At 35.9% G+C, this 21,684-nt stretch overlaps 2 protein-coding genes across 2 annotated transcripts; one reads left to right on the top strand and one right to left on the bottom strand.

The window, feature by feature from the left end:
* The first annotated feature begins 16,282 nt into the window (after window positions 1-16,282).
* On the top strand, window positions 16,283-18,827 carry LOC125475552 (UPF0481 protein At3g47200-like). The gene is made up of 2 exons (XM_048580461.1): window positions 16,283-16,616; window positions 17,359-18,827. Exon 2 carries the CDS (start codon window positions 17,419-17,421, stop codon window positions 18,730-18,732), a length of 1,314 nt encoding a protein of 437 aa, XP_048436418.1. The 5' UTR covers window positions 16,283-16,616; window positions 17,359-17,418; the 3' UTR covers window positions 18,733-18,827.
* A 319-nt stretch (window positions 18,828-19,146) lies between these two features.
* LOC103930086 lies at window positions 19,147-20,827 on the bottom strand. Its single transcript, XM_009339376.2, has one exon. It carries the CDS (start codon window positions 20,438-20,440, stop codon window positions 19,163-19,165), a length of 1,278 nt encoding a protein of 425 aa, XP_009337651.2. The 5' UTR covers window positions 20,441-20,827; the 3' UTR covers window positions 19,147-19,162.
* Window positions 20,828-21,684: the final 857 nt, after the last annotated feature.

Genomic DNA, 21,684 nt, shown 5'->3' with positions numbered 1-21,684 from the left:
GAATCACCCCCTAGCTAAAGGGGGTTTAGTTCCTCATAACTTTGAAATCAAAGAAACACCTAAACATTCCAACAACTCAAAACTTGAATTGTATGAACGTTTAAGCACTCTTTTCTTCCATTTCTCATACGTACAAAACAAAGAGAATTAAAATGAAACTTTGAAATCAAAGAAACACCTAAACATTCCAACAACTCAAAACTTGAATTGTATGAACGTTTAGGCACTCTTCTCTTCCTCGTTGTTGTAGCACAAGGTTTAAGGATAGGTTGGTTGGGGGGATGGAAGTGTTGGGGAATTATGGAAATGGATGAGGATTGGTGGAAATGGAAGATGGTTTTTGGATTCTAAGGGAGAAAGGAATGTGTTTGTGGTGTGTTGTTGTGTTGTGAATGAGATGATTTGAATGAATGGGAATGCAAGGGTATTTATAGGAGGAGTGGAGGGAACATATGGATGTTTGTTTAAGCATTTGTGTGAAGGAATGATGAAGAATTGCATGTGGAATTAAAGAATGAGTGGTGGTGTAATGATGAAGTGAATGCATGTGGAATTAAAGAGGGAGAATGTGGTGAAATGATGAAGTAGGAAGGTGGAAATGCATGTGAGATGTTGGAAAGGAAATGGGAATATGAGTGCATGTGGGTGAATGATTTGTGGTGCAATGATGAAGAGTGAATAAAGAATGCATGTAGGGTTAGCTAGGAAAGTGGGAATGTGGTTGAATGATTAAAGGGACATGCATGTGGCTTGTTTGATTGCTTGGTGAGATGATGCATGCTTGTAGTTTAGGGTGTTGAATATGGATTTGCATGGCATTTGAATTGATTGTGGGCTTTGGAATTGGAAGGAAATGCATGGCAAAGGGCTTGGTTTAAGAGAGAATGGGCTAGGCCCTTTGTTTTATGTCCAAAGTGAATACAAGGCCTTCAAATTCGTCCAACATTTTGGCTCCAATCATATGCCATCCATTCCAAGCCCAATTTTGCTCCAAAATGCTCCAAAATGCATCTTTTTTCTTCCTTAAGCCCTTAGAACCTGAAAACACACAAAAGAAGCATAAAGGACTAAAATAACTAGAGAAACATAACGTAAATGCACGAGAACAAGCCATTTAAGTCGCATGAATATGCTCCTATCACTTAACTATTTGATGATTAACTTATTTGTGTTTGTTGATTGAGGGTCGACACTTAATTAGCATGCATGAATATGTGGCTAAAGTTTAAGAAGGTTTCACATAATCGTTACTAACTTATACTTGAAAGTAGTGAAGGTCGCTTGTCACGATCGCGTTAAGTTTAATTCTTAGCATGAGTAACATGATGTCATAGTTGCAAGTGCTTTGTCAATGCTTATGGTTTTCATTATTCTTAATGATCTTTGATTGTATCTCTATTATGATGACATGTAGGGAACTTTTGAGAATGTTTTGGGTTGTCGAATGATGCCATCCAATCCAATAATATAAGGAAAATCTGAGGGTTAACTAGTGATGTCACAGTTAATTTGGGGCATTGTCGTTCATAATTCAATGAAGGAATAACTGGAAATTGATTCATATGCATAAATATCATGTGTGGAGAAAGAACCTCTAGCTAACTCACCAACCATCTAATTTCACAACACTTGTTTACAATCTATCCATATTTACAATTTGTTTTGTTTCCAAGTATCCATTTTAGTTTAAATTCGTCCAAATCCAATTCCCCCCTATTTCGTTGAAGTCTTAGTCTTAATCTTTCTTATTTTTAGTTTTGCTTTATTCGAGCATTAAATAGTGTTTTATATTGAGTTTTTATGTTTTTAAGTCAATTTAGAAGGTTTTAGCAAGCCCTCCTAATCCCCGGTCTAGAACGATCCCTCACTTATCCATTCTACTACAATTGTCAAACGAGGGTTTAATTTGAGTGTCAAGTAATTCTCGCATCAAGATTTTAAGTAATAAATTCGTCAAAACTGTCTGTGCAGATCAACTAACTTTGGAACCAAGTTGCAATAACTTAGAATGAATTAGAGAATGAGCCTTATATGCTTGGAAAACTACGAATGTCTATTTTCTGGAGCATTTCACATATTCTAATATCATTTTTCTAGAAGGAGTTATGGCTGTTTTAACACCAAAAAGTTCCCAAGAGGCTGAGCAGTTTGTAACTGACAAGTTGAAAGTAATAAATCCAATAACTCTAGCAGCCAAAACTGATGCAGCCAAGAACAAACCAGCTGACACCTATTCAAATATCAGAGGAAATGGAATTAAAGATGTGGATTAAGTGTGAGTGATGGGCATAAAGGATACCTAAAGAGTTACAATTGTTTTACCATTTCCTCTCACTTATTGTCACCACTAAATGGCTATTAGTGGGGTGAGTTATGGAGAAGAAACTGGGGCATCAAACAAGAACAAAAAGGCTATAGGTTCTAGCGGCAGAGGTGGAAGGAAAAGTGAAAAAAAAAATAGAAGGGAAAGAAAAAACAAGGCTGCAGGTTGCGGCGGAAAGGAAGGAAAAAAGGCAAGGCATCAGCGTTGGGGAAAGAATTATGTGTAACTAATTTTAGTAGTTAGGGGCTATTTTGAATCCCTGAATATGATTGCAAGTTTGTTATGACATTTCGTTTGAATTACTTTTATGAATGGATGAAAATTGGTTCACTACTTGTCTCATTGATGAATTCTTTATGTGTTTTCTACAGATGCATACTTAGTACGCATATCTAGGATTCTAATGCTACGAAAATGTGTGCCTGCCCTTGTCGAATGAAAGACCTACATATGTTTTAGAGTAGTACTTGTTAATTGTGATTAACATGCGAACCAATTTCTAGGATAAGTAAGACAACGCCAGTACTTATGATGCCTTGTGATGACTCAAACTCTTTTCGTTCTTAATGATTTTTACTTGTTAAATATATGAACACGCCATTCTAGATTGCATGTTAGGGACTAAGTTAAGTTGACAACACCATTCTCTTAACATACTACATAAGAAAGAGTAATAGGTTGAGTTTTAACATTGAGCCAACTTGAGCATTTTCATCCGGAAATATAAGGAATTTGAATGAAACATAACATGTTTGCATGATTATTTGGTGGTCGATAGCAATTTCCCTAACTCGTTTTCTTAACTTGTGAACTACAATCTTTTTTTATTATTTAAAATATGTTTATGTTCTGTTTTTTGTTCGATTTAATTTTAATAGCAAATCAACTCCAAAAATCCCAAAAATTTGTGTGAGTGTAGCTCTTGTGTCTAGTGTTTGCATATAAATTTTGTTGACTTTACATAAGTGTAAGTCGGTCTAATAATTATTTTTTGGTGGCTGGTTAGTAGGGACAACAGCCTAGTCTTTGTAACATTTTAAGTAGTTAGATAAAACAATCTTCTGCGGGAAAGACCCTTATTTTCATATGCTACAATTGACAAATCTTATTGTTAATAAGGAAAATCAATAGGACATTTGTGTGCTACTTTATGGTGTGCTTTTCGTCCTATCAAATTTTTGGCGCCGTGTCGCTGGGGATTGTTATTTCTAGTTACTTGTTTCTCTATTGTTTTCTTTTCTTGTCTAATTAGTGTTTTTGGTTTTGTTTTTATTTCAGGTACTCTTTGTAGTATATGCATACTTGAAGGTCTAAGAGCATTGATCTAGTTTCCTACGATCCTGAGCTTGAACGAACACTTCGAAAGCTTTAGAGAAAAATCAAGCAAAAGTGTGCATCGGTGTCTTTACCACCATCTTCTCCACCACATTTGAGTTCGGAAGAGGAGGAAGAACCATAAGAAGGCATGGATGATAACCGTACTTTGATGGAGTTGGCAACGCCAAATACAGATCAACAACCATTGTGCATCACATATCCAAATGTAGAAGGAAGATTTGAGCTTAAGTCTGGCATGATTCACTACTTGCCCAAGTTCCATGGCTTCTCAAGAGAGGTTGCCGACAAGCATCTCATGGAGTTTCACTTGGTATGCTTGGGAATGAGACCATTAAATGTGGATGAGAAGCAAGTCAAGTTGAGGGCTTTGCCATTTACATTAGAAGCTAATGCAAATGAATGGCTTTATAATTTACCTCCGGGATCAATTAACACATGGAACTAGGTGAAGCAAGCATTCTTGGAGCAATATTTTTCGGCCACAAAAGCTACAAGCATAAGGAAAGACATATGTGCAATCCAACAACAACAAGATAACCTTTTGGAGATTACTATGAACGATTCACGCATTTGGTTGCATCTTGTCCTAATCATCAGATTTTAAAGCATCTTTTAATACAGTATTTTTATGAAGGATTATGCGGTACTGATCGTGTAATGCTTGATGCAGCAAATGGAAGAGCATTCATGGACAAGACACCAACAAATGCTAAGGCATTATTAAAGAACATTGCTAGTAACACACAACAATTTAGAGGGAGAGATGAGCTACCTCTTAAGAAAGTTAACGAGGTAAGTGCTGACTCTAGTATTGAATTACAATTAGCTAACTTGACTAATCTTGTGCAACAGGTTATGGTGACTCCAAAATAGGTGTGCGGTGTATGTTCAATGATGGGACATGCCACGGACATATGCCCTTTATTGATGGATCCAAATGGTCTTGAGCAAGCTAATGTGTTAGGAGGGTTTCAAGGGCAACAAAGGCAAAAGTATGATCCATACTCCAACAACTATAACGCGAGGTGGCGCGATCATCCACACTTAATGTGGAACAATCAAGACAACAGACAACAATCTGTTCCCAACAACTATAATCGTCCACCTAGCTTCTTTCAAGCAAGATCGAATGCACCATTTTAGCCTCAACAAAAACAAGCTCCAAGTAAGTTTCTTGAGGATTTAATTGCTTCTTTATGAAGTCCAAGAAAGAGCAATTGATAAGGAAATCTTGGATACTTTCTGAAAGTTCAAGTGAGCTTACCTCCTTTAGATGCCATAAAACAAGTGCCCAAGTATGCAAAGTTCCTTAAATAGCTTTGTACGAACAAGAGAAGATTCAATGATCAAGAAATTGTGGCATTAAGCGAGAAAGTATCAGCTGTTTTGCAGAGGAAGCTGCCACTAAAGTTAAAAGATGTCGGTAGCTTTACGATTCCATGTGTAATCGGAGGGAAAGAGTTTGCTAGAGCATTGTGTGATTTAGGATCAATTTGATGCCATATTTAATGTATGAATCATTGAACCTTGGAGACTTGAAGGAAACAAAGGTAGTAATCCAGTTGGCAGATCGTTCAAATAGATATCCCAAAGGCCCATTGGAGGATGTACTTGTGCAAGTAAATGAGCTCATTTTTCCAACTAACTTTTTTGTTTTTGAGATGGAACATGACCTATGCCTATTGCACTTCCTCTTATATTGGGAAGACCATTCCTTAGAACGGCGTGTACGAAGATTGATGTCTACGATGGTACCTTAACCGTGGAAATTGATGGAGAAAGTGTCAAGTTCAAAATCTTCAATGTTATGAGGTACCCTAGTGATTTTGAATCTTGTTTTTCGATTGATGTGTTTGACTATTTTGTGCAGGATTGTTTTAATGAAGGTATGAGACAAGATAATTTGGAGAATGCATTAGTGCATAACATTACACATGGAAAGCTTAATTATTCCGAGCACATTGAAGAAGAATTAATCCAAATAATGGTAGCTCTTGAATCTTTTTCACCAATTCGTGGTAATTCTTCTTCCTATTTTATTTCTCTTCCTACTTCTAACGAAAAAAACTCTTCCTTCTATGATTCAGGCACCTAAATTAGAGCTTAAACCGATTCCTGAACATTTGAAGTATGCATTTTTGGGAGAGGATGAAACATTACCGGTCATCATATCATCACAATTCGCAACAGAAGAGGGGGAGAAACTGATCCGGGTACTGAAGGATCATAAAACTACCATAGCTTGAAGTATTGCCGATATCAAAGGTATAAATCCAGCTACATGTATGCATAGGATTCTGTTAGAGGAAGGTAGGATTTTGTTGGAGGAAGGTGCAAAACCAACAAGGGAAGCTCAACACCGTTTGAACCCACTCATGATGGAGGTCATCAAGAAAGTGGTTATCAAACTTCTTGATGTTGGCTTCATATATCCTATCTTAGACAACAAGTGGGTAAGCCCTGTTCAAGTAGTTCTGAAGCGATCCAGAGTCACAGTTGTTAAGAATGAAACCAATGAGCTAGTGCCTACACGTGTACAAAACAGTTGGAGAGTCTGTACAGATTATCAAAAGATAAACAGCACTACAACCAAGGATTACTTTCCAGTTCCATTCATTGATCAAATATTAGAAAGGTTAGTTGGTCATTCTCATTGTTGCTTTCTTGATGGTTATTCTAGATATAATTAGATTGCAGTTGCTCCGGAGGATCAAGAAAAGACAACTTTCACATGTCCATTTTGGCACATTTGCATATTGAAGGATGCGTTTGGACTTTGCAACGCCCCCGCCACTTTTCAAAGGTGTATGGTAAGTATCTTCTCTGATATGATTGAGAAAATAATTGAAGTGTTCATGGATGATTTTTCAATTTATGGTGATTCTTTTGATACATGTCTACGTAATTTGTCCCTAGTTTTAAAATGTTGCCAAGAAACTAATTTGGTCTAAATTGGGAAAAATGTCATTTCATGGTTTCGCATAGATTAGTTCTAGGGCATATCATATCTGAAAATGGAATTGAAGTTGATAAATCTAAAGTAGAACTTGTTAGTTCTTTACCCCTCCTTACTACTGTCAGGGATGTTCGTTATTTTCTTAGACATGCAGGTTTCTACCGTAGGTTTATAAAGGACTTCTCAATGATATCTAGACCCTTATGTCGTTTGCTTCAAAAGGATGCAACATTTGATATGAATGAAGAATATGTGGTAGCATTTAATAAGCTTAAGAAGTTGTTATCAACAGCTCTTGTGGTCATGCCACCAGATTGGAGTTTACCTTTTGAGTTAATGTGCGATACTTCAGACTATGCCATCAATGCAGTTCTAGGGCAGCGTGTCAACAAAGTGCCATATGTCATCTATTATGCATCTCGAACACTTAATAATGCACAGTTGAATTATTCAACAGCAGAGAAAGAGCTTTTAGCTGTTGTATTTGCTTTAGAAAAATTTATATCTTATCTGATTCAAACTAAAGTTATTGTGTTTTTTGACCATGCAGCTTTGAAGTATCTACTCACAAAAAATGATGCAAAACCGAGACTCATTCGATGGATACTTCTGCTTCAGGAGTTTGACTTGGAGATCAAGGATAAAAAAGGGAGTGAGAATGTTGTAGCAGATCATCTTAGCAGACTTGTGCATTCAAACACAGAGGAAGATCTCATCCCTTTACTTGAGAGTTTTTCGAATGAGCAATTGTTTTCATTAAAGGCCACTGACCCTTGGTACGCATATATTATCAATTACAAGGTCACCAAAAAGATTCCGGATGATTTTACACGTGCTCAGAAAGATAAGCTTGTCAAAATCACCAAATACTATGAGTGGGATGATCCTTATTTGTGGAAATATTACCCTGATCAATTGATTAGAATGTGTGTCCCCGAATTTGAGTTTAAATATTCCAACTTTTTGTCATTCTTATGCATGTGGCGGCCATTTTGGAGCAAAGAAGACAACTCTTAAGGTGTTAGAGAGTGGTTTTTATTGGCCTAGTTTGTTTAAGGATGCGTATGAGTTTTATGCAATGTGTGATCGTTGTCAACGAACAGGTAACTTAGGCCCAAGAAATCAAATGCCACCAACCCCTATTTTGATAGTTGAGATCTTTGATGTGTGAGGCATTGATTTCATGGGAACTTTTCCATCTTCTAATGGTTTTCTTTACATCTTGTTGGCTGTGGATTATGTTTCTAAATGGGTGGAATCAAAAGCTACCAGAACTAATGATTCAAAAGCTGTTTCAAATTTTTTAAGACTAACATCTTTGTAAGATTTGGAGCACCTAGAGCAATCATCAGTGATGGAGGGAGTCACTTTTGCAATAGAACATTTGAAACGTTGCTTAGGAAGTACAATGTCACATATAAGGTGTCTACACCTTATCATAATGTTTCACTACCTTATCAGTTTGGTAGTTTTCGAAAAACTGAATATGCAACGTAACTGCGTATCTCTATAGGGATCTAGATACGAAAATCTATATGAAAGTTCCAGGAGGACTTCCATTGACTGGTTTAATAGTTCTAGACCACGGAACATTTTCTCGATTAGATTGAGGAGATCACTCTATTGATTGAAACAATCCGGACGGATGTGGTATAACCGTCTGAGTGAATATTTGACAAGTCAGAGTTATGTGAACAACGAAACATGCCCATGCGTGTTCATAAAGAAGTCACATTCCGGATTTGCGATTATTGTAATTTATGTCGATGACATAAACCTCATCAGAACTCCCGCAGAGCTTGAGGAAATTATCGTTCACTTGAAATCGGAATTTGAGATGAAAGATCTTGGAAAAACTTGATATTGTCTTAGCCTGGAGATCGAGCATTGTTTGGATGGAATCCTAGTACATCAATCGAACTACACCCAGAAGATGTTGTGACATTTTAATGAGGATAAAGCGAAGCCTTCGAGTATTCCTAAGTCGCTCGTACTCCAAATGTTAAACGAGATCCCTTCCATCCTAAGGAGGATGAGGAAGATATTTTGGAGCCTGAAGTTCCATACCTAAGTGCATTTGGTGCTTTGTTGTACTTGGCTCAACGCACTAGACCCGACATCTCCTTCGCTATTAATCTTTTGGCTAGATATAGCAATGCGCCTACACGCAGACACTGAAATGGTGTTAAAGACATTTTCCGCTATCTTAAGGGTACGATGGACTTGGACTTGTTCTGTACCCACGAATCCTCGAGAAGAGCCGCCGCCCCCCTTGGTCTCTTAGTCGATTCCCACCTTGTTGGTTACGCAAATGCTGATTATCTGTCTGACCCACATAGGGCATGTTGTCAAACGGGTTATGTCTTTGTCGTTGGAGACACCACTATATCTTGGAGGTCTACCAAGCAAACACTAGTTGCGACTTCTTCGAACCATGCTGAGATTTTCACCTTGCATGAAGCCTCGCATAAATGCTTTTGGTTAAAAGCAGTTGTAGGACATATTTGAAGCACTAGTGGTCTTACTACAGTCAGTGACCTTCCTACGACGATCTTTGAAGACAATACAGCATGTATCGAGTAGTTAGAGAAGGGATACATCAAGGGAGACAACAACAAGCATATAGCACCGAAGTTCTTTTATTCTCACCAACAACAACATCATCAGAACATTGAATTCAAGCAAATCCTTTCCCAAGGCAACCTGGCCAATCTCTTTACCAAGTCATTGCCCAAGTCTACTTTTCAGAAGCTCGTCCAAGGAATCAGTATGCGTAAATTATCTAAGTTAAATTGCTTGTAGTTCTCTTATTTAGAAGTTATGTCTAACTTAAGGAGAGTCTCCTACAACATACTTATTTGATCTTTATGTACACTTTTTCCTACGATTAGGAGCATTTTTCCCACTAGGTTTTTGCCACCTAACGAGGTTTTGATGAGGCACCTTTCCTGGGATGATCATATTCTGTTGAGTTCACTACTTTCTTCCCGTTTGACGTTTGTTTTAGATATTATGCATACTTCTCACTTTTCTCCTTAGTCTATGGGTTTTTACCTGCCTTAGGTTTTACCATAGCGAGGTTTTATGAGTTTTACTACCTATGCATACTTTAGTTTTGAATTTGAGATTCGCATTCACCCGTTGTGCCGACGACTTCATCAATTGTTCTACCTCATCTGCTGAAGACTTGATATGATGTTTTGTTTGAGTATTTACACACTCAAGGTGGAGTGTTGCAATCCTATTAGATTAGGAATGTGATTGTGTAAATCCTGGTGTATATAGGGATATCTTAGAATATTCCTTTTAGTAGATATTATCCTATTAGACTTGTAATCCTATTAGGGTAAGGATTCAACATATCCTATTACTATAAATAAAGGCACGATGGGGTGATACAACACACACGTCAGAATTACATCTCTCTCTTCTCCCTCTCGTCGCCGGCCCTCTCCCTCTCTTGTTCATGATACAGTTCAATCAATTAGGCCTACAACCAATGTTCTAAAAAATGCCCTAGGCGCTAGGTGCCTTGGAACTGAGGCGATTTTGTGCAAAACGGCTGGAAAAATTGGGGTGGCTCTAGGCAGCGCCTAGGCGGGCTAGGCAGCCAAGTGGTTTTTTTTTTTTTTTTTTTTTTTTTTGTGAAATTTGTTTAAAGTCTAAGTTCTAATTATACCTTGAAATTTTGTTAATTTTATAGAATAGGTGTGTTGTGTATCAACTTAAATTCCAGGATGCTAAAGATAATTATCTTACATTACTAAATTTCCTTATTTTCCTCTTATTTTCCATTTTATGTTGTTTTAAATTGTGAACTTGTTGTACATGTGTCATCCTACAATACTCCTCACTATGGTTATATGGTATATATGCTTAATGTGTTTTTAAATTTTGGATTTGTTGGATACTCTTTTTGCATTTTATCATTTTTTTATTATCTTATCCATGGATTTTATACAAGTATAATTTTTTGTAAGTGTCAATGTGCACTTATTTACAAGATACACAAGAAATTTACATAAATCCGCCTAGGCGCTAGCCCGCCGCCTGACTAGCGCCTAACGTTTTTTAGAACCTTGCCTACAACACATACAACTTTATTTAAAAATAAAAAAATAAAAATAAAAACCCTAACTAAAGGAGTGTGCAATGCACATCGTTTTTTTTTTTTCCAGCTTATGTATTTGCTTCTATGGAGTTTTTTCTCCATTTAAAATATATATATGCCGCAACTTTTTTTAAAAAAAAAAATATTTATGTGGAATGAATGATGGGAGGAGAAAGGAGATTCATAAAAAAAAATAAATAAATAAAAATAAAACTTGCAGGAGAAGGGGCTTTTTTTTTTTTTTTTGAAGAAAAAAAATATGCATTCTTAGAGAGAAATAGTTGAGTTCATTAACATAAGGACAAGAGAAAGAAAAAAAAACCAAAAAAATGCCTAACAAAAGTGTGTGCAAGCCACTGCATCTCTGTCAAATACGTGATCCTCCACTAATAAAGAACAACAATATGAGGAAGCAAACGATTTTTTCAAACCATCAGTCGGTAGTCTTTTTCCAATCAAAAGTCCATCTCTCTTTAAATCTCCTAGAAATTCAACTGCGTGTCAAGCAAAGGAAGTTGAAGATCAACGAGGCCTATGATTTCAGCTCATCTCGGTCCTTCCTCCTCACTCAAGGATCGGCTATTAATTTTCTGGAATTTCAATCGCAAAGTGTTGTTTGGTTCCCGAGAAAACACAGGAAAATGATTTGTAGAAATGTTGAAGTTTTTCATCTTTAATTTTCACTGTTTAATGAAGTTTTCACTTAATCGAGATCGTTAGATTCGATTTTTCGCCTACTTCTTGCATTTGGATGACATATTCTCTAGGTTCAATATCAGTTCTATACGCTTTCATGCACGAGAGTTCTTATCATCTAGGATTCTCAAATATTTGAGTTAAAATATGAGCTTGATTTTTATTTTTCCTTATTAATTCCAGGTTTGATTTATAATTCACAGTATCTTTTGTTTGATTTGTATGGGAATATGCTAAAAAAAAATAAACTTTGAGTTGTGTACCATATGAATTTTCAATCACCTCCATTTCTAATTGGTTCTTTGTTTGATTAGAAAATATAAAAAAATTGAAAGAGTTCAGTATAAAACATTGGACCAAGAAAGAGACACTATTTATGAAACTGGACCAAGAAGACACTATTTATGAAACATGACAAAAAACTAGGCATTATATATGAAAGTGGACTAAGAACTAGGCATTATTAATGAAATTTGACCAAGAATAAGGCACTATTTACAAAACTGTACAAATTACTATAAACTATTTATAAAATATGACCCAATAACTAAGCATTATTTATGAAAGTGAACCAAGAACTAGGCACTATTTATGAATCTGGACCAATAAATAGTGTCATATCGTTCAGTTTCATAAATATTATAGTACCGTTGAGTTTCATAAATAATATAGCACTGTTGAGTTTCATAAATAGTATACTACCATTAAGTTTCATAAACACTATAGTACTCTTTCATAAACAATGATTGTGATGGACGCATGGATCTCATGCGCTAGGTTTTATATATATATATATATATATATAATTGTCTCCCCTTTATTAAAATTTAAGGTTTTTCATTCAAATTTAAGTTTTTTTCATTAAATAAAGTTATAACATGATTTTTTTATTAAAATAAACTTAACCCAAGCCTTTTTCATAAAAGCTCTCTTTATTTAATTTGCTTCATAATAAAATCCATAGAGGGCCCAGTTTGTAATCTTTTAAAGAAACTGTCATGGAAAGCCACTCGCTACTATGGTCTCCTAGTATTCTTCTTTACTTTTAAGTAAAAGGTTTTAGGTTCGATATAAAACTTGCAGGAGAAGGGGCTTTTTTTTTTTTTTTTTGAAGAAAAAAAATATGCATTCTTAGAGAGAAATAGTTGAGTTCATTAACATAAGGACAAGAGAAAGAAAAAAAACCAAAAAAATGCCTAACAAAAGTGTGTGCAAGCGACTGCATCTCTGTCAAATACGTGATCCTCCACTAATAAAGAACAACAATATGAGGAAGCAAACGATTTTTTCAAACCATCAGTCGGTAGTCTTTTTCCAATCAAAAGTCCATCTCTCTTCAAATCTCCTAGAAATTCAACTGTGTTTCAAGCAAAGGAAGTTGAAGATCAACGAGGCCTATGATTTCAACTCCATCTCGGTCCTTCCTCCTCACTCAAGGATCGGCTATTAATTTTCTGGAATTTCAATCGCAAAGTGTTGTTTGGTTCCCGAGAAAACACAGGAAAATGATTTGTAGAAATGTTGAAGTTTTTCATCTTTAATTTTCACTGTTTAATGAAGTTTTCACTTAATCGAGATCGTTAGATTCGATTTTTCGCCTACTTCTTGCATTTGGATGACATATTCTCTAGGTTCAATATCAGTTCTATACGCTTTCATGCACGAGAGTTCTTATCATCTAGGATTCTCAAATATTTGAGTTAAAATATGAGCTTGATTTTTATTTTTCCTTATTAATTCCAGGTTTGATTTATAATTCACAGTATCTTTTGTTTGATTTGTATGGGAATATGCTAAAAAAAAATAAACTTTGAGTTGTGTACCATATGAATTTTCAATCACCTCCATTTCTAATTGGTTCTTTGTTTGATTAGAAAATATAAAAAAATTGAAAGAGTTCAGTATAAAACATTGGACCAAGAAAGAGACACTATTTATGAAACTGGACCAAGAAGACACTATTTATGAAACATGACAAAAAACTAGGCATTATATATGAAAGTGGACTAAGAACTAGGCATTATTAATGAAATTTGACCAAGAATAAGGCACTATTTACAAAACTGTACAAATTACTATAAACTATTTATAAAATATGACCCAATAACTAAGCATTATTTATGAAAGTGAACCAAGAACTAGGCACTATTTATGAATCTGGACCAATAAATAGTGTCATATCGTTCAGTTTCATAAATATTATAGTACCGTTGAGTTTCATAAATAATATAGCACTGTTGAGTTTCATAAATAGTATACTACCATTAAGTTTCATAAACACTATAGTACTCTTTCATAAACAATGATTGTGATGGACGCATGGATCTCATGCGCTAGGTTTTATATATATATATATATATATATAATTGTCTCCCCTTTATTAAAATTTAAGGTTTTTCATTCAAATTTAAGTTTTTTTCATTAAATAAAGTTATAACATGATTTTTTTATTAAAATAAACTTAACCCAAGCCTTTTTCATAAAAGCTCTCTTTATTTAATTTGCTTCATAATAAAATCCATAGAGGGCCCAGTTTGTAATCTTTTAAAGAAACTGTCATGGAAAGCCACTCGCTACTATGGTCTCCTAGTATTCTTCTTTACTTTTAAGTAAAAGGTTTTAGGTTCGATATAAAACTTGCAGGAGAAGGGGCTTTTTTTTTTTTTTTTTGAAGAAAAAAAATATGCATTCTTAGAGAGAAATAGTTGAGTTCATTAACATAAGGACAAGAGAAAGAAAAAAAAACCAAAAAAATGCCTAACAAAAGTGTGTGCAAGCCACTGCATCTCTGTCAAATACGTGATCCTCCACTAATAAAGAACAACAATATGAGGAAGCAAACGATTTTTTCAAACCATCAGTCGGTAGTCTTTTTCCAATCAAAAGTCCATCTCTCTTTAAATCTCCTAGAAATTCAACTGCGTGTCAAGCAAAGGAAGTTGAAGATCAACGAGGCCTATGATTTCAGCTCATCTCGGTCCTTCCTCCTCACTCAAGGATCGGCTATTAATTTTCTGGAATTTCAATCGCAAAGTGTTGTTTGGTTCCCGAGAAAACACAGGAAAATGATTTGTAGAAATGTTGAAGTTTTTCATCTTTAATTTTCACTGTTTAATGAAGTTTTCACTTAATCGAGATCGTTAGATTCGATTTTTCGCCTACTTCTTGCATTTGGATGACATATTCTCTAGGTTCAATATCAGTTCTATACGCTTTCATGCACGAGAGTTCTTATCATCTAGGATTCTCAAATATTTGAGTTAAAATATGAGCTTGATTTTTATTTTTCCTTATTAATTCCAGGTTTGATTTATAATTCACAGTATCTTTTGTTTGATTTGTATGGGAATATGCTAAAAAAAAATAAACTTTGAGTTGTGTACCATATGAATTTTCAATCACCTCCATTTCTAATTGGTTCTTTGTTTGATTAGAAAATATAAAAAAATTGAAAGAGTTCAGTATAAAACATTGGACCAAGAAAGAGACACTATTTATGAAACTGGACCAAGAAAGAGACACTATTTATGAAACTGGACCAAGAAGACACTATTTATGAAACATGACAAAGAACTAGGCATTATATATGAAAGTGGACTAAGAACTAGGCATTATTAATGAAATTTGACCAAGAATAAGGCACTATTTACAAAACTGTACAAATTACTATAAACTATTTATAAAATATGACCCAATAACTAAGCATTATTTATGAAAGTGAACCAAGAAATAGGCACTATTTATGAATCTGGACCAATAAATAGTGTCATATCGTTCAGTTTCATAAATATTATAGTACCGTTGAGTTTCATAAATAATATAGCACTGTTGAGTTTCATAAATAGTATACTACCATTAAGTTTCATAAACACTATAGTACTCTTTCATAAACAATGATTGTGATGGACGCATGGATCTCATGCGCTAGGTTTTATATATATATATATATATATATATATATATAATTGTCTCCCCTTTATTAAAATTTAAGGTTTTTCATTCAAATTTAAGTTTTTTTCATTAAATAAAGTTATAACATGATTTTTTTATTAAAATAAACTTAACCCAAGCCTTTTTCATAAAAGCTCTCTTTATTTAATTTGCTTCATAATAAAATCCATAGAGGGCCCAGTTTGTAATCTTTTAAAGAAACTGTCATGGAAAGCCACTCACTACTATGGTCTCCTAGTATTCTTCTTCACTTGTAAGTAAAAGGTTTTAGGTTCGATTCTTGTCAAAGATAAATTTGAACCACATTATTGTTAGTTCATTGTGAGGTTAAGCTCACATCCTCCTTTAATGTAGATAATATTGGTTTAAAAAAATAATAAATAAATAAATAAAACGGTTTCATGGAAAGCCATTGGAAACTTCGCACAAAGGGGTAGATGAAGGCAAATACAAGACAGTTTCTTATGGTCAAGGAAGGGACGTATCGAAGAAAAGGCAAATACAAGACAGTTTCTTATAGATAAGGCAAAAACATGATACCAGGCGGAGAGAGTTTTGCTTTGAGAACAATTTAGGCTTTTGTTTCGAGTAGTCTTAGGCAAATACAAGTCAGTTTCTAATAGTCAAGTAAAAAATATGATACCAGACGGTCTAGTGGTATTGCTCTTAACTTGTAAGTAAGAGGTTTTAAATTCGATTTTCGCCAATGGCAAATTTGAACTACATTATTGATAACTCATTGTAAGGTTAAGTTCACCTTCTCTCCTTATGGTAGATAATATCGTTGAAAAAAAAAAAACAAAAACGAAAAAACAAAAAAACAAAAAAGGGAAAAACTCTTTCATGGAAAGCCATTGGAGACTTCACAGAAAAGGGCAGATGAAGGTAAGTACAAGACAGTTTCTTATAGTCAAGGAAGAGACTTAACAAAGAAAAGGCAAGGAAGCTGCGAAGGAGTTGACCTGACTTCTTCAACGCGTCCAATTCTTCTTACATAAGTACCCCATCATTGTGATATTATCAAGAGGGGAAGATTCCTGCATATAAAAGATCGGTATTTTTGTGATTGAGAAGAGGAAGAAGGTGCAGACCATTTGTCAAATAAAAAATCCATCACACTACCGTCGCTCCGCCCGGAACTTGGACGCAGATGGACTAGAAGAGCCAGAAGAGAAAGCAGTCTGCACTGAGCTTTTCCAGTCACGCAAAGCAAACCTTTTTTTTTTTAACACACGTAGCAGGTACATTTTTACTTCCTATCTCCCTTCTCTCTCTTTTCATTTGCTTTGTATTTTTCTCTAATCTCGTAATGTTTATTGGCTCATCCAATTCGTGAAGCTTTCACTGTTTTATTTTTCACTTCCAACATTGTGTTTGGAAATTGAAATTGAGCAGAAGGGTTAGGGGATTGCTGCAAAATTTCTCTAGGAAAAAAAAAAATCAGCGTATCTAGTGAGAGAGAGTTTTATACTTTATTCTATTCATCAAGCCTTTTCTTCGGCTTGATAAGATTGTTCTTCTTGTACCCATTATTTTGATATAGTGGAAGATTGATTGCTGGTCCGTGCACGTAGGGCACAAATTGCCAAACAACTTAAATTCTTGATGTCTATCTTTTCACTTTACATTATATTTTTTTTTTCCATATTGTAGTACCGTCGATCCTAACATCTATATTATTGTATACCGACCTTCCTTCTTCATGCCGATTCGCATAATTAGTAGGAACTTTTCAAGAGCATAAGAAACAGAGTTTTGTATGAACTTGGTGCATTCCATTTGAATTCTTTTAAGGCATTTGGGGTGGGATGTATAAAGGTCTATGTGTGTTTTCTCTTACAAAAATCGGGTGTGTATATTTTCGATTCTTGGGTTAATTTTGTCAATTACGTTGATTAGTTTTGATTGTTGTCATATTTTCTCAATAGTTGGTTGAGCTTGTTGAAAATATCATAGTGAAAAATTTGTTTGTTGTTGTGTTAGTGATCAACATCTCGTTGTCAGCAATTACGATTTGGAGCAACAAACATATCAGCAATAAAAATGGAAGGAAGCAACGAAGCTCCACATGACATCGAAAACCCATACATTCCGTTAGCAAAATCAATGAATCAGGGGTTGGATGCTTTGGCTCCCTTGTCCTCTTCGTGTTGTATCTACAGAGTTCCTGAACGACTGCGGCGTGCAAGTGAAAAGGCCTACACACCTCAAGTAGTCTCTATAGGTCCTCTTCACCATGGAAGGGAAGGCCTACAAGCCATGGAAGAGCACAAAAAGAGGTACCTACGAGATTTTATACGCAGAACCAGGGTCGGCTTGGAGGACTATATAAAGATAATAAAGGACAAAGAGGGCAAGATACGCAGTTGTTACGCAGAAACTATCGAGTTTAGCAGTGATGACTTTGTGAGAATTGTTCTAGTGGATGCAGCATTCATTATTGAGGTCTTGTTGAGGCACCGTTTCCATGAATTCCAGGACGAGAATGATCGTATATTTAACAAACCATGGATGGTGCAGGACGTATGGCCTGACATACGGCTGCTTGAAAATCAGTTGCCATTCTTCGTTCTTGAGGATCTTTTTGACCCAGATAAAATCGATGTACCTTCTGATAGTAAGTGTACTGAGAGGCTTTCGATAATCAAACTTTCTCTCGCATTCTTCAAAGATCTGATGCATATAAAAGGAGCGGATGGAAATTTCGATAAAATGTGTGCTTATAAAACAGAACATTTTGTCGATTTTTGTAGAAACTTATATCTACAGCTACCACTAGAACGGCAGGTTAAGGGGAAACTCGAAACTCTAAACACACCAAGCATCACAGAGTTACACCGGGCAGGAGTCAAGTTCAGAGTGGGATCAGCCAAAAACTTACTCGACATACAATTCAATGATGGGATTCTAGAAATTCCAAAATTGACAATTAGTGATGAAACAGCACTTACAGTCAGAAACCTCCTTGCCTTTGAACAATGCCACTCTATGGAGAATTACATGAATGACTACGTTGTCATCATGGATCGTTTCGTGAACACTGCAAAGGATGTGGAGTTGCTTGTTAAGCACGGAATTGTTGAAAATAGGCTTGGTGACAGCAGTGGAGGGTCTACTCTGATCAACAACCTTGCCGACGGGGTCATAGTGGACTCGAACGACTTCTATTTTGCTACTCTTTGTGAAGACCTGAACAGGTACTGCAAAACCTCATGGCACAAATGGAAGGCAAATTTAAGACAAAATTATTGCAACACGCCTTGGGCAACTCTATCTATTGCTGCAGCTGTTTTGCTCCTCGTACTCACTCTCATACAGTCAGTGTGCTCTGTTGTCTCAGTTCTGCAAAAGAAATGATTAATTAGACCTTGTTCTCTTTGCTTCTTGTTGTCAAATATGAAATTTTATTACTTTCTTGTTAATAAGAGAGCTGCTATATTTTAGTAACTGCATTCAAGTGGTCATAAGATCTGCATTACATGTTTATATTAGCCAGATTGTAGATTGTTCATGACCAAGGATGTATGATGACCATGACAATGATAATTGTGTCATCATTTCGTGATTTATAGCACTTGACACTTGCAGATGGCCAATTTCAAATATTTAAGCACTCATCAGTCTGTTGTTGTGTCCAAATCTGCTTCTCCGAAAACCAATGGCCTAAGAACTCCTAGAACTCAGCACAGTTGCTGCAACAACTTCTCCATTTCTCGCTTGTTATGGGCAGCAGTCTTAACTTCGATGCATTCTGAAATTTAAAGTCACGGGCTTAGACAACCGTTGCTCAAACATGAATCCCATGTACAAAAAACGTGTTTCCTCTATATGTAAGAACTCTGCCCTCAGTCCCTACACACCATACATGGCCTTGCAGTTGTAAAGCTCCTTTCATCCCTGCTGTTTCCCATACAAACTTGAAAAGCCCAAGAGCCCTGTCTAACTGCCTCACCCCGCTCCACACCATCTCCTCCTCGTCTGAAGTCACAATCCTTCCCATGCACAAGTAGAAATCATCCCCACTACCACAGCTATAAATACCACCGCGTATGTCCACTTCAATATCTCTAACACGCCCATAGAGGTAATATAACAAAAGTGTGAACAAGCACTTTGATGAATGACCCAATGTCTTCGTCAACTTCTTCTGCACTAAGCTTTCTTGATGCCGGACTTCCTTGTGTCCTATACTTCGATCAGTCAGCACATCCTTGATTTGAGACAGCCCCTCTTTCATTACCTCAAGCTTTTCTATGGAAGTAAGTAACCTCCTTTCATTTTTCAACCAATCAATGAGGTCGTTGAACATCTCAAGAACATCTTCCCATTTTTGCAAACCAGAAGAGTCAATAACTTTGGCAGGCACAAGGCGTGTCCATGAAGAGAAGTCGTTTTCATATGAAATGGAGGTGGATGTGTCGGCCAAGAACTTTAGACAGCTAGAAACTATCTGCTGCCCCATTTTTATCCCATTGCTTGGGTACTGATAATCTAGATAATCCAACTCGGATTTCAATCCATTGAGTACCTCCTCGAGCATCCCTGTCCATATGCGATGTTGTGTGACCTGTGGGGATATTGTGACACGCACCGACTGCCTTTGTTGGGCAGAGATGTTCAGAAAGCCACCTACTACCGAGAGTGAATTCACAATCATGGGCTCCCTTTCAGTAGGTGTACCAAAACACACAAACGGATTATAGATTCTACCTCCTGACAATGCCGCCACATTATTCCTCAGCTCTTTCTGTACTAATGGAGCTCCAATAAAGACCCTGGCAAGTGACTTGAAAGTAAGCATTCTCTTTTCAGTACGATCATCAATGATAATCGAATCATCACTGACATTGACGAGCCTTCCATCAATCAAGTCAACATTTTTTAACAACTGGGTTAATCTTGTCAACTTCGGGAATGCCCTCTGATACCACTCTGGGGGCAAAGGCTCTTCACGAGACTCCTCCGACCAATGAAACAGCTTCACATTCACATGCAACGCTCCATTTCGCTTAGCCATTAGATGCTTTGCACCGTAGATAAACTTCTCTATATGTCTACAGGTCATTGTTCGCTGCAAAAAAATGTACTCTCTAAATTACCCTTCAAGCCGGCACTCCGAAATTAAACTGCAACAGCAAGAGGACAATGACTTCATTGAGACAATAAATCAAACAGATGGGGTGCAAGTTTATTGTCTTCACAGATGACTCGAACAACCAACCATTCGAGAAGGTTTAATCGGAAATAACAAAGGTAAGGTGGATAAGATTGAAACCTTCCCTTTAATCTTGTGGTTGGTACAGAAATCGTGAGAGAAACCATGCCACTCGTGGAAATTGGAGATTATGGAGGGGGCGAGACAACAGCTATTAAATGCCGGGAAATATAAGGCCATTTCTAACCCTAACCTAAAACCTAAAAATATTTAACTCAAAAAATTTAGGTTTTAATCTAAAAATAGTTTTACTGCTTCAATTATTCTAGCTTAAAATTTTAACCCAGAATTATTAAATAATGAACTTAAGCTAATTTTTTCTTAAATTAATTTTTTTTTTAAATAAAATTATGTATATTATCGTAATTTAATTTTATAAATATTTTAATATCTAAATATTAAAAGCAATGGCGTATCTGAAATTTTGATTTAAAAACTCGACTTTATGCACGCACGGTCGTGGGCAGGAAATCTTATGTTGGATCCATAATTTCAAAAAAGGGCTTTATTGGACATCAATTGTAGGCAATAACAGACCAACCTAATACAATATATAAATGTGATATTCTTTTTCTATATATATCAATAATATTCTATTCTAAGATCATCTCCAATTTATAGAATAAAGCTTAAAATATAAGCTTTAAAATCCCCCAGTCCTCCACCTATTGGACTAAAATAAGTCATGGGGAGAAAATATATCTTTGGGCTAGATTGCTCCCACCCCTCAAGAATTTAAATCTGCTTAAATTATTTTGAACTCACCAAACTGCCATATTTCAACATTTTTTTTGTTTTTTTCTTACAATCTAATGGCTATGATCAAATGAGATCAAATCTAATGGTAAAAAAAGGATTTGGCGGCCCAAAATTAAATCTAATGTCTAAAACTGTGACATCCCACATCGCTCAGGGGAGTGATCCTTATATGTATATTCTCATCTCTACCTAGCACGAGGCCTTTTGGGAGCTCACTGACTTCGGGTTTCATCGGAACTCCGAAGTTAAGCGAGTAGCGCGCCAGAGCACTCCTAGGATGGGTGATCCATTGGAAAGTTCTCGTGTGAGTTCCTAGAAACAAGACCGTGAGGGCG

This window comes from the organism of the source record quoted next, unplaced genomic scaffold (genome assembly GCF_019419815.1).
Source record: "Pyrus x bretschneideri cultivar Hongxiangsu unplaced genomic scaffold, Pyrus_bretschneideri_v1 Contig15, whole genome shotgun sequence".
NCBI classification, from domain to species: Eukaryota; Viridiplantae; Streptophyta; class Magnoliopsida; order Rosales; family Rosaceae; genus Pyrus; species Pyrus x bretschneideri.
The sequence above is the reverse complement of the archived record's forward strand: the minus strand, read 5'-3'. Positions and strand labels throughout refer to the sequence as shown.